A 13,258-nucleotide genomic window follows, 5' to 3' on the forward strand; every position below is an offset into this window, starting at 1 on the left:
CGGACGCGCAGGCTCAGCGGCCATGGCTCACGGGCCCAGCCGCTCCGTGGCACGTGGGATCTTCCCGGACCGTGGCACGAACCCGTGTCCCCTGCATCGGCAGGCGGACTCTCAACCACTGCGCCACCAGGGAAGCCCAATCTTATTGCTTTTGATAATGGTAAGTGATCACTGCATACAGAACTATGCAATTTCATTTTTATAACTTTGTAAGGCTCACCATGTAAATATATTCACAAATTGGGACCTTTGACAAATCATGTTTTCCAATATTTGGTTCAGAATATTTGTTCCTTGGAATACTGCACTCTGAGATGTAAAGGGGCTACTGTTTTTGTCCAGTGATATTTCTACAACACAATGGAGCCAGAAACTTCTGCTTGAAACTTGCTTTGTTTTTGTGTAACTATTGAGTCCCTGGTGGGTTATTCAGAGAGTGTTCAGGTATTGCTGTGGAAAAGGCTATAATGGGGTTGATGATCATATGTGACCAGAGGAAGGTCAATGTCAGTACCTAGAAGCAGGGATTCCTTTGAGGGGGGAAGAACGTTTAGGAAATGCCTGGTGAGCGCAGTCTCTCTGGTATTGGATAAAATCACCACAGTCTGGAATAAGCTCCTGCATCCTCACTCTGAGCCCTTCTCATGGGACCCCCCAAGCTTAAACAGGACACTGCATGTGTAGGGGCTGCAGATGAGGAAGAAGAAAGGAAATCAATAAAAGTTCAAAACCTCATTTGCAAATAAATTCAATATCTGAAGGGAAGATGTCAAAGAGAAACATCAAAGCAAAAATAAAAGACCACAAGTCTGATAATTATAAATATCTCCAGAAGCCACTGATTCTGTCATCCCTCCTCTGTCATCCCCCTAACACCGTCTCCAGGTAGAACTGTATGGCAGTCCTAGGACACTTGCTTGTTTATCCCACACTGAAGGTTAATGAGGCCTCCCTGGCAAGTCTCCTTTGCTGTCCATTAAAATGAAGCTAAACCACCACAAACTTTACGGGATGCTTCTGTTCTTGGTAGGCATGGAAGAGAGCCCATCACAACACTTCTCATCATACGCTTTTAGCTTTTAGCTGAAGTTAACACTCAGTTATATTGTAGTAATGGGGAGATGAGAAACCCTCTAACTCTAAAAACCATAGAATTCTTCAAAGATTGAATAATCAAAGCCCTTCAACCGCTGCCAACAAAATTCTCTTATCGGACTCACTGAAACATAGCAAAATTAATTAACTTGAATTTCTAGCTTTCTTTTCCTCAACTCACGTCTGCTTGAAGTTTTAATTAGAAGGAAAGCGTCTAGATGATCAGCAGGGAGATTTCACGGAGGAGAAGTGAAGCTCTGGAAAATTACAAACTAAATCCATTTGTTAAAAAAATTTTACTGAGCTCCTAGGATGTTCAAGACACTTCACTGAGAACAGAGCAATGGACAAAAATAGACAAGCTCTCTCATGAAGCTTACATTCTACTAAGGGAGATGGAAAATATATGAACTAGTAAATAGATAATTGGTCAGATACATAATATTTTGAGTAACCTTAACTGTCCTTTAAAGCCACTTTCAAGCTATCTCTTATTTTCTTTCCTTGACTAGTGAAGTCCAATTATTCAACTCTATAGTCAGCAAAACCCTGTAACCACATTATGAGCATAATGATAAGTGAGTGGACACTCGCTTACCTTCAGTTGCTGGTATATTTTCTTCAGTGCACATGCTTCCTCTTCTGTATTGGGAATAAGTCTTATCACCTTATCACTATAAGAAAAGGAAAACAATGGTGATATTTACTTTTCAAAAATAAATAACCATCTCTATCTTCTTACCTTTTAAAAAACTGCCTCTGCATTTAAGAGAAACAGTTAAACTTTGGACTGGCCAGCAGGAATTTTACCCTGTCCTTGTTACTCTCTGATTGTATTGGTCTTTTTTTTCTGTCTGAATACTATTCATTTTTTCATCAGCTTTTGAAGATTACAAACTGACACTCAAGCAGAGAAAGGCCAAAAACTCAGGAACAGTGGCAACAGGACAAGAATGCTCACGGTATCTCAAAGCAGATACCAAGAAGAAAACTCCTGATAACAGGGGGAAAAAAACAAACTACTTTTTATTTTATTTTTTCAGTTAATTAATTTATTTGTGGCTGTGTTTGGTCTTCATGGCCGCACACGGGCTTTCTCTAGTTGCGGAGAGCAGGGTCTGCTCTTCATGGTGGTGTGTGGGCTTCTCTTGTTGTGAAGCATGGACTCTAGAAGCATGGGCTTCAGTAGTTGTGGCACGTGGGCTCAGTAGTTGTGGCTTGCGGGCTCTAGAGCACAGGCTCAGTAGTTGTGGTGCATGGGCTTAGTTGCTCCGTGGCATGTGGGATCTTCCCAGACCAGGGTTCGAACCCGTGTCTCCTGAATTGGCAGGCGGATTCTTAAGCACTGTGCCACCGCAGAAGCCCCCAAACTATTTTTTAAATTTAACTTAATGCTGAAAAATAATGTGACTTTTGATGAGAGAACCTGTGAAATCCATACACAACAGAACATTTCTGGTTTGGATTCTTCCCACATTGAGGATAGTAAAGATAAGCCCATCTCTATGGGGCATTTTATTTCTCAAGTACAGAGCTTCCCAACTGGTATATGGAGGGCCCCCAATTATTTGTGGGTGTGCCATGAGATGCTGATGGCTGTAAATTTTTTTATTTTTTTATTCTTATTTTTTTAATTTTCTATTGAAGTATAGTTGATTTACAATGTGTTGGTTTCTGGTGTGCAGCAAAATGATTCACTTATACATATAAATGTGTTCTTTTTCATGTTCTATTATGGTTTATGCAATATTTTTGATTTAAATTTTTTTTTCTTTTTTCTTTTTTTTTTTTTTTTTTGCAGTACGCGGGCCTCTGGCCTCTCCCGTTGCGGAGCACAGGCTCCGGACACCCAGGCTCAGCGGCCATGGCTCACGGGCCTAGCCGCTCCGCGGCATGTGGGATCTTCCCGGACCGGGGCACGAACCTGTGTCCCCTGCATCGGCAGGTGGATTCCCAACCACTGCACCACCAGGGAAGCTCTATGCAATATTTTTAAAGTGATAAAAATTTTAAATCAATTTTTACAGCCATTAAAATTTGACCACAGTTGAATATTTGAACACTCTTTATAGATTCTGAATTGCCTAAGAAGACTGGAGGTGTCATGCTTTCCATCAGAGAGTTCTCTGTGGTGGTGACTGCTCCCCCAGGTGTGCCAGACAGGTATTATCATTTCCTAATTATGTCATGAGGCTCTGGTATATAATAATCACAACTATATATGTATAACTGAAGCACTGTGCTGTACACCTCAAGCTAACACATTGTAAGTCACCTATACTCCCATAAAAAAGAAATTCATCTATCATAGTAAAAAAATAATCACAACTGTTCCGCGTGTTTTGCATGGAGTCTATACTTATTAAATATTTATTAGCAGATTGTATAAAGGAGATCATTGAGAATAATTGGCTTCCAGAGGAAATGTAAGGAAAAACTAAGTACAACGGGAATGCATATTTTTCATCTTCCTCTATGGCATTTTACAATGACTGCAGATAAAGAAGAATGTTATTAATAGCACATATATATATATATATATATATATATATATATATATATATATATATATATATATAGAGAGAGAGAGAGAGAGAGAGAGAGAGAGAGAGAGAGAGAGCGCGAGCACAAAAAAACCCCTCTAGCAGTTCAGTCACAACTTCTCTCTCCAGCCTCAAAGTTGTATCAGAATAAGAATAGAATTTGCATACTTTTCCAATGGTTTTACTACTTAGATGAGTAGCAGTCTCGAAGGCTAGGTATCAGAGCCCAAGGGAGACTTCCAGATTTGTTGGACAGTCATTCTTTAGGGCTGTGTGTCCATTTCCAATCACTTTAGCTGTATTCTTTCAAATGATCTTGTTACACCTTCCTTAGGCCTATGAATTAAAAGATCCCTGGCTTGCTGATGATAATTTAGTATGTTTTAGGTACTCCTATTCAATATGGCTTTGTAGCTTTGATTTCCTCAAAAATCACACAAAGCAACCTCTCACTATCCATGTCATAAAGCCCACTGGAAAGAATTAAAAAGTAGAAGGAAAGGAAAAAAATCAAGTCTCTGTAAAACAACTCCAAAAATGACCTTCAGAATTTAAATGTAATTACACCTTTTCTTTTTTTCATTTCTGTTTATGCATTTCTCTGGCCTTTGTTTTTCCTGGATTCATCATATCCTGGCCTCTCCCACCTGAACCAATATAATTCTTGGCAAAGAGAAACAACTCCTATGGATGATATGGCTGTTTTTGAGGGATGGATCACTTGACAGCTTGCTGAAAAACACCTCCATCTGGGGCCCTGTCAGCTCCTCAAGAGTGCAAAGAAAGCAATCTGTAGTTGTTTTACAGCCATGGGCAGATTTTTTTTTTTTTTTTTTTTTTAAGATGATAGATAATTCAACCTGGCAATTGGTTCCTCCTCTGTGAGTGTAAGATAAAAGGGGACCACCCCTGGGATTATTTAACCCTGAAAGTGATTGTTCAAACCCAGCGTTGTCATTTTTATCACAAAAAGGTCACTTCACCTCAGCTTGTAGAAATTTTCAGGTGTGACTTGAGAAATGTTACCATTTGATTACTTATCAAAGAGCAGAGGATAAGGAAAGCTATTTAGGAGAGCCCATGAAATGCCATACTTTTTTGTAAGCCTATAAATTATATTGGTAGACTAGCCAGTGACCAAAACCCAAGAGCTCTTTATTCAGCATGTAAAACCAAATGCCTTCCAAATGCCCCATTTGTTTTACCAAACAGAAAGCTTACTCTCCCTAGATCTGATAGCTAGTCTTTTTCGAAGTGCTGAGCAGTGATTCAGGACCACAAACAGGAAGTCTGCAGGTAGTGAAGTAGCCACTGAGACTTAGAAAAACTAGCTGAGCACAACTATCATAGAAGGTGAACTGAGGCTTCCTTTATAATTTATCAGTTTTTTCAACCACTACACGACAACATCATTTTTCAGACCCCTTGGTTACCCTCTGGGATTAAGACGAGGGTAAATCAGATATTTCTGACTCAGCCTATATAAAGTTGCCAGAGAAAGACTGCTAGATGTTTTTAAGTACAGTTTAAGGATTTAGTACAGAGGCAGCACGATATCCTAGATAACTAATGTCCCAGTAATTCTTAATATGTATTCACGCATGATATACTGATGTTTTGTCCCCTTGTCTTACAGGACAAATGAGGTTATGTTGCTATAATGCCAGCATCAAGTCTGGTTGTAAATTTGACAACTAAACCTTCTGTACTGTAGCAACCACATCAAAAAAATTTAATCAATTGAAAAACTATTATTAAATGTCTAATGAGAATGTATACTCCTAGAGAAGAGAATTCAGCAAGAGAATACCATCTCAAACTTGTTACCATCTGTCTGGGTCTCAGAGTCCTTGTTACAGGAGTGAGGGGTGAACTCCCAGGTGCCTTTTCATTTTATTTTTAAATTTAATTATATACATATTTTTAACTTTTCTAAGTATAATGGACATTAGTTTCAGGTGTACAACGTAGTGATTCAATATTTTTATAGATTACACACCAAAGTTCTTATAAAATATTGACTATTTTCCCTGTGCTGTACATTACATCCCTGTGACTTATTTTCTAACTAGCAGTTCGTTCCTCTTAACCCCCTTCACCTATTTCTCCCCTCCCCCTACTTCTCTCCCCTCTGGTAACCACTAGTTTGTTCTCTGAATCCGTGAGTCTTTTTCTGTTTTGTCATATATATATTTTTTTAGATTCCACATATAAGTGAAAACATACAGTATTTGTCTTCCTCTGACTTAGTCACTAAGCATAACACCTAAGACTGTGTGGTTGGAGTTTGATGCCTGCTGTAGTCATCGCTATGCCTTGACCACCCCTACGGAACATCTGTGTTTGGACAACCTGAGAGCCCTCCTCCTCAGCCTCCTTTTGAAAGACATAAATGTGCAGCTCCAGATTTTTCCTCTAGCTCCTGGCATGACCTTTCACAATTCTATTATCAAACTCATCTGGGGAAAAAGCATAAGAAAGAGATGGGCAAAATTGTGCCAGCTAAACAGAAAGAAAGCATGAGTGGCAATCATATTAGGGAAAATGGAATTCAAGGTAAAGGCTATTTAAATGAGCCAAAGAATGATTTTTCTAAGGATATTTTGTTCGAATAAAAGTTTCTTTCCATTCAGAAGATGTAGTAGTTATGAGCTTATACATAACTATGTATCATGAAAATACATGTTATACATTAATATATAAAATATATAACTATATATACATCAAAATACATACATATTTATATATAATAAACATAATTGATCAATAAAAACAAAATGATTCTTTAAAAGACCAATCAAATAAATTTTGCAAAATCTGACTGAGGAATTTAAAAAAATCCCGCAAATACCATTAGGACATAAAAAGGGGACAAAGCTACAGATAAAGAAAGACATATGTCAGGCTTCCCTGGTGGCACAGTGGTTGAGAGTCCGCCTGCTGATGCAGGGGACACGGGTTCGTGCCCCGGTCTGGGAAGATCCCACATGTGTCTCTTGCAAATGTCATAATGCTAGATTAAATTTTTAAAATCCATAAAGAACTTTGACTTTTAGCTGGAGAACTGTACTTGTTCACATTAATTATCATACCTAATATGTGTGGTTTTAATCTTACAATTTTTTGTTTTGTTGTAAGTTCTTGTTGCCATTTTCTTCCTTTTCTGCCTTTCTTAGAGTTAACCAATTTTCTTTGCCAATTTTTTCATATCTATTGGTTTGTGAGCTACGCATCTTATTTCTATTTCTTCAGTGTTTTTATAAATTAAAAAAACCTTAACAGAAATAGAGGCACAGATGTAGAGAACAAACGTATGGACACCAAGGGGAGAAAGCAGCAGGGGAGTGGGGTGGTGGTGGTGGGATGAACTGGGAGATTGGGATTGACGTATATACACTAATATGTATAAAATAGATAACTAATAAGAACCTGCTGTGTAAAATAAAATTTAAAAAAACCCACCTTAACAAATACCTCTTCTTTCATGTCTAGAATTAATGTCTTAGTACTTTCCTCCCTTGAAAAAGATTTAAAAATATTATTTCTCCATCCCTCTCCCTCCCACATTTTTCCTCCTCCTTCATTCCATGTTTGTGAAAATCATCTGGCATTGTTGTTGCACGTGTCTAAGTGTGGATCTCTCCTCAAAACTCATATCTTGAAGTCCTAACCCCCAGTATGTCAGAATGTGAGTGTATTTTGAGATAGGGTCTTTGAAGAGGTAATTAAGTTAAAATGAGGCCATTAGGGTGGGGCCTCATCCAATACGATTTGTGTCCTTTTCAGAGAGGAAATTTGGGCACAGACACTCACAGGGGGAGGAGCATGTAAAGACACAGGAGAAGAAGGCCTCAGAAGAAACCACACCCACAGACCCCCTGATCTCAGACTTCCTGTTCTAGGACTGTGAGGAAATGAGTTGCTGTGGCTGAAGTGACCCAGTCTGTGAACTTTGTCACCAAAGCCCCAGCAGACTAATATTAATACATACTCTGAAGATGGCAGCTTAACCATTATGTCCTCATGGAGCTATCTGATATCCAGAAAATTTCAGTCACCTTGTTCTTTCCTGTATTCTCCCAGTACCGTATACATTTCCTATTACACTCTCCATAATTATTTAACATCTACATCTCTCCACTAAGCTCTAAACTCCATATAAGCAGGAACTCAATACACTGTAATCTATTTGTGGGAATCCTGCATTGTGTGAGTATCCCTACAGACTGGTTTGGAGCTGGTCTTGAGGGGTCCAGGGCCAGTTTTTTTGTCTTACTCGAAATTCCTCTATCATGCAGAGGGGGAAGGAGCTCACACCCACGCATGGTAAAGGACCAGGGTATCTGCTTTTCAGAGGTGCCTCCTATCCCCCACATCCCTAGGAAAGTAAAATCTCCCTCAGTTTCTTCCAGCTGAGTGGGAAGTTTTTCTCCACAGTTCGAGAAAAGTGCTTTGAGGAAAGCAATCTTTACACAGACTTGCTTCTAGCTCCCCACTCCTGCCCACTGTGGGCACTGGAACCCCAGCATCAGCTTGAGGGCCCCTTTGCAAAGTCCTGACTCCCAGACCTCAAGGCATCAGCTTTTTCTTTTCACTGTAGCTTCCCCACTCCCCAAATGTTTGGCACCTGGAAGTTTCCTCTTCTTTCTTCCTCCAAAGCTCAGTTATCCACTAAAACCAATGACAGGGTGGCAGCATCACACACTCTGGAGGCAAGTTGCCAGCACAATCTGTGTGGTCTTAGGCAAGGTTTTTCACCTCTCTGTGCCGCAGTCCCTCTCTCTACAGATTGGGGAGATTCGTACCTAATTCATGGACTATTAAATGAGTGAGGGTTTAATGAGTATTCAAGTCAAGTGCTTAGAGTAATACCTGACATAGAGTCAGAGAGATTATAGATGTTTGATGTTATCATTACATTTTGGCATTTTCAGCATTTTTTCGCTTTATCCAATATTTACACTTTGAGGGTTCCTGATGGCATCCACTCAAATCCTTCATGTTCTCTCCTGTTTTAATCTGTTGAGTGGAAGAATGAATAAGATTCTCAAGAGGAAACTACTTGTAGCAGACCTCCTGAGCAGCCTCAGAATGTGTGACCTGTCTGTAGTCTGTCCTCTGCTTGGTGTCGTGTAACTGCTTCCCTTGGGACCACACCTAATTTGAGACCCAACTTAAAGACAGTCCGTGGACTGTAAGGTGGAATGACAAGTAAGTCCTGCCCAGTTGAGCTCACTCTATGGCCGGTGACTGACAGTCGATGCAGTCAGATCCCATCTTGAGGAGTTTGCGCTTGAGACATAAAGAAAAGGACCAGTTAGTTTGCAGGATCTGGAGCAGGGGCACCAGATCCAGGGAACAGCCAAGTGGCCCCACTGGCAAAGTCCTCAAGCAGGGAGCACAGGCACTTGACACAGAGCCCTTCATGAATGATCCTTTGGTTCCAGGGACATGGGTTGGAAAGAGTCCCCCCTTTTCCTTGTGCTTCCTTATGATAAACTTCTATCGTCTGACGTATCTGGAATGTGTCTTTTTTGAATCCAGCAAATGCACCAGTATTAAGAACACATAAACTTCAGATACTTCAGTTTTTCATTCCTGTCTCCAAGTCACTGTCCTGTCTCCAAGTCACTGGATTTATCTTCTCTGAACCAGTTCCTTGTTCATTTAGGGAAGAAAAAGAATAAGGTTGGATTACAATCAGGGCTCCACCACTTGACCAAATTGTGTAAACATTTGGAGCCAGTGATGCCTAATCCTTAATAGGGGAAAAACTAGAATTTTGCTGCATAACGTTTTTGTGAGAATTATTTCATTTGGCCACACTTATTAAGGTTCCATTATGTGCCAGACACAGTGGTGGATGCTAGGGATAGAGCAGTTCCTACCGTGATGGGCTTACACTCACAGTCTCTGTGAGATACTGTCTGGGAAACACCTAACTTAACATAGCCTCTCAGTGCATTAGCTACTGTTATTACCGCTACAGGAAAATATTTTTCTCATCCTTTAGAACTTAACAAGCTGAAAGCAGATGCTTTGCTAAGTGTGTTTCACTGTAACTATCAGAAACAAACCACGATTTAGTTGTGGATCTATTTAACTTTCTTTGGTCGTTGTTGGTGCTTTTATTTCTTGACATTTTCACAGATATTTGATTCTAATTGTTGATCAGTTTCTTAATTTGGGACTATTTCCTTTCTTCTCAGGCAGCTCTTTGGCATCTCAGAAATGCACATATTAGGTAATCTCATTTTCTACAACAGCGATTTATATAAAATAAAAAGGGAAAATAATTTCAGAGATAGTCTTGTAGAGATGTCCTCTCTATTGGTACAGGCTACACATGTTCAATTTTTCAATAAAGACACAATTTACCTGGATGTAGAAAAGGATTTCTAACGTTGCCCTTTACAAGGTACCAGAGTAGATGACTATAGTGGATGCTTTTGACTGCCCCTCTTAAATCCATTTTCCTTTCCTTAAACCCTAACAGGACTGGTTTGCTCAGATACACACCCTAACCCCGTTTCAGGAATGAGTCTTGATCAGCCAGTCAGAGGATGGATATCTCCTGGACACTTTTGGTAGTCTGGAGATGGACAGGTGCTATAAATGGACCCAATCAGGTTTAAGGGAAGGACTAATATTCCAAGGTTGAGGGAAAAAGAAGATTCACTCTCTTACTGAACATAAGCAATGTGTAACCTTGCTTGGCACTGGCAGCCTGTAATTAAGAAGGGAGTGAACTTTGGGGTGAAGCACGTTCTGTGGACTGTTGGGAGGAGAGACAGAAAGAACCTGGGTCTTCAGTGATCTTGTAGAATCAACCAACCTTCAAGCTTGTCCTATCTCTGGAATTCCTGTTACACAGTGTAAAATTTTTCCTTATTGTGTGGGCCAGTTTGAGTCAGTTGTCTCCTACTTGTAACCAAAAGCACGTTGCACAATAACAGTAATTTTACTTATTTTGGCTGTTTTTAGGAATGAGATAAAGAAAACCAATAGAATAATTAAATTTACTGTTATTTAATAGAAAGCAAAGTCTTCGCAGGTGGGAAAACACATATTGACATTCCTTCTTTCTTCCCTAAATACCATTCTCTAAAACATCCCTTTAATTTTCGTGGCAGCTTAAAAAACCGTGGGTGCTTTCAGAGAAGATTTACGGAACTCAATAGCTAAGAGTCATCTCGTATTTGCAAGAAAAATAGGACGGTTTAAAATATTTGCTGATTTTTCTGAAAACTTGTATCTTGTGGAAGAATTAATAATAGGATGTCCACTTATTCAACAAAAAAATCTCATGCCCGAGCACAAAGAAAACCATTAAGTAATCCCATCTAGAAAAATTACTGTTCGCACGTAGATTCTATATTATAAAGGTCTCAGAGCTGTACTTCCTTTGTTGAAAGATTGTGTTTTGATGCACAAGAAAACTTTCATTAAAAAGCAATAAATAAGAGACAACTTGGCAGGGAATACTCTAGAGAGCTAAATGGAGTCTCCCTTCTTTGGTCATGGTTTATAGTTGCAATATAATATACTCAGAACATGAAAAAGCTTCCTATGGCAGTTTGCCTAGGACACGAAGATTTAGACTTCACTCTCGGATTAACATTAAGCAGAAGCAGAAGTGATGACTTTCTTCTTCTTTTCTTTTTTTTTGTGTTGTTGTTGCTACAGTTATTTTAACAGGAGAGAAAAGAAAAACATAGTCTGCAAAAGTCTTACTGTTGTACTCCACTTTGCAACAGAAATTTTCTCAAGAAGTTCAATGCCTGCCACGGTGTCTCATCTGTAATGAATGATCAAGAAATATCTGCTGAACTGAAGTGAAATTGGCTTTTTGTAAACTGCTATGTTTTAAATTTCTGAAATTGGCTTCCATTGTAAGGCTTGAAAATTTCCTATTCTCTCATTAGCACAGGTCAGAGACGAAAAAGAAATAGAATGTAACCCTGCCGGTAAGTTAATTTCTTACAGTAAGATATTATCTTCACTATGTCTCAAGGACTTTCTATATATCATTGTCAAATCAGTACTTGACAAGTCCTTCTTGTGATATTTAAGAATAGGACTCGATCTGAGGAAACTGTTACCTCAATGGAGAACAAATCGTTCATTCAACACATATCTATGTAGCAATTATTCCATGCAAGTTCCTGGTGGGCAAGAAAAAGGAAGTGAGTATAGAGCATATATAATCTAGTATAAAGATGTATAATCTAGATGGGTATATAAGACATAAGTAATGCCTTATATTATTATCGTGATATAAGGTAGCATGTGATCAATGTTTTATAAATTACACAGAAAATGAGATCAAGCAGGACCCTGTGGGGCCTTCCCAGGGACAGAACCCCATGTCCTCCACCTCTTGTTTGTAGAAAAGCTTTAGCCTCCTAGGCCTTGCCCTAGTACTGAAGAGCAAATTTAATCAGCGAAGTAAAAAATACAGAAACGAAAGGGAACAGTCAAGCAAGATGAAATAACAGTAGTTTAGCTATAAAGCAAAGTCAAGGACATTTAGTTCCTCATCAAGAGCTATAGATAATATCCTGAGCCATATCGTTGAGTTGTTTTGCTGACACCAAAACCCCTACCAGGTAGAAGTTAACTGCATGCTGACCACAAGCATGTGGACCCCAGACTGGTTGGAACCAGAAGGTTAATGATGTCGACTCCCGAGATACCACCCCATTACCTCACCACCAACCAATCAGATGAATGTCCACGAGCTGATCAGGCACCCTACAACCCTCACCCCTAATGTTGCCTTTAATAACCCTTCCCTGAAAGCCGGTCAGGGAGTTGTGTTTAGCTGGAACTATCAGAGAAGACGATATGGAAGGACCTGAATACTTGAAATGAAGATTTGTGTCCCAGTTGACTGAGAGTCGGTGGTGTATAATAGCTTAGTGGTTTTGAAATTTGAGTGTGCATGAGATTCACGTGGGAATCTGCCAGAATAACTTGTTGGGCTAAATATCTTGAAATCTCCTTTCAGTAAAAAAAAACTTTAGCAATACTGAAATTTGTATGTGTGTGTAGTGTATCTTTTAATATGCATTGGTAGGCTGGCAATAAAGTAGGGGAAAGCCTAACAGGTCGAAAATGCTGAGCTAACACTGAAGCAGTGGCCACCCTGACTGAGGGCATCTGGGTAATCACTGATGTCCTAGAATCTGAACAAGGGGAACATTCAAATCAGAGACACCAACAGAAGGTCTTAAAGATAACAACCTCAGTGAAAGGATGGCCAGAAAGAATGCCTTGTGAAAAGAAAGAGTAGGAATACTTATCTTTCTTGGACTTGGCTCTGGATGGAGGAGAAAAATATAGTCATCACTGAATTTAAAGCCACAAGCTATCCAACTAGTAGGGTTAGGAATAAAATTCAAACTGCCTATGTTGTCCAAAATCTCCAAGCCTTGGGCCTCCCTGGTGGCGCGGTGGTTGAGAGTCCGCCGGCCGATGCAGGGGACGCGGGTTCGCGCCCCGGTCCGGGAAGATCCCACGTGCCGCGGAGCGGCTGGGCCCGTGAGCCACGGCCGCTGAGCCTGCGCGTCCGGAGCCTGTGCTCCGCAACGGGAGAGGCCACGGCAGTGAGAGGCCCG

General features: G+C 40.0%; 1 protein-coding gene across 1 annotated transcript in view; it reads right to left on the reverse strand.

The window, feature by feature from the left end:
* Positions 1–13,258, reverse strand: part of CPA6 (carboxypeptidase A6) — a 263,494-nt gene that overhangs the window by 155,566 nt on the left and 94,670 nt on the right. Inside the window, exon 2 of the mRNA XM_007448491.1 lies at positions 1,694–1,769. Coding sequence (XP_007448553.1) covers positions 1,694–1,769 — 76 coding nt within the window. The remainder of the gene's footprint in view (positions 1–1,693; positions 1,770–13,258) is intronic.

This window comes from Lipotes vexillifer, unplaced genomic scaffold (assembly GCF_000442215.2).
Source record: "Lipotes vexillifer unplaced genomic scaffold, Lipotes_vexillifer_v1.1 scaffold815, whole genome shotgun sequence".
Lineage (NCBI taxonomy): Eukaryota > Metazoa > Chordata > Mammalia > Artiodactyla > Lipotidae > Lipotes > Lipotes vexillifer.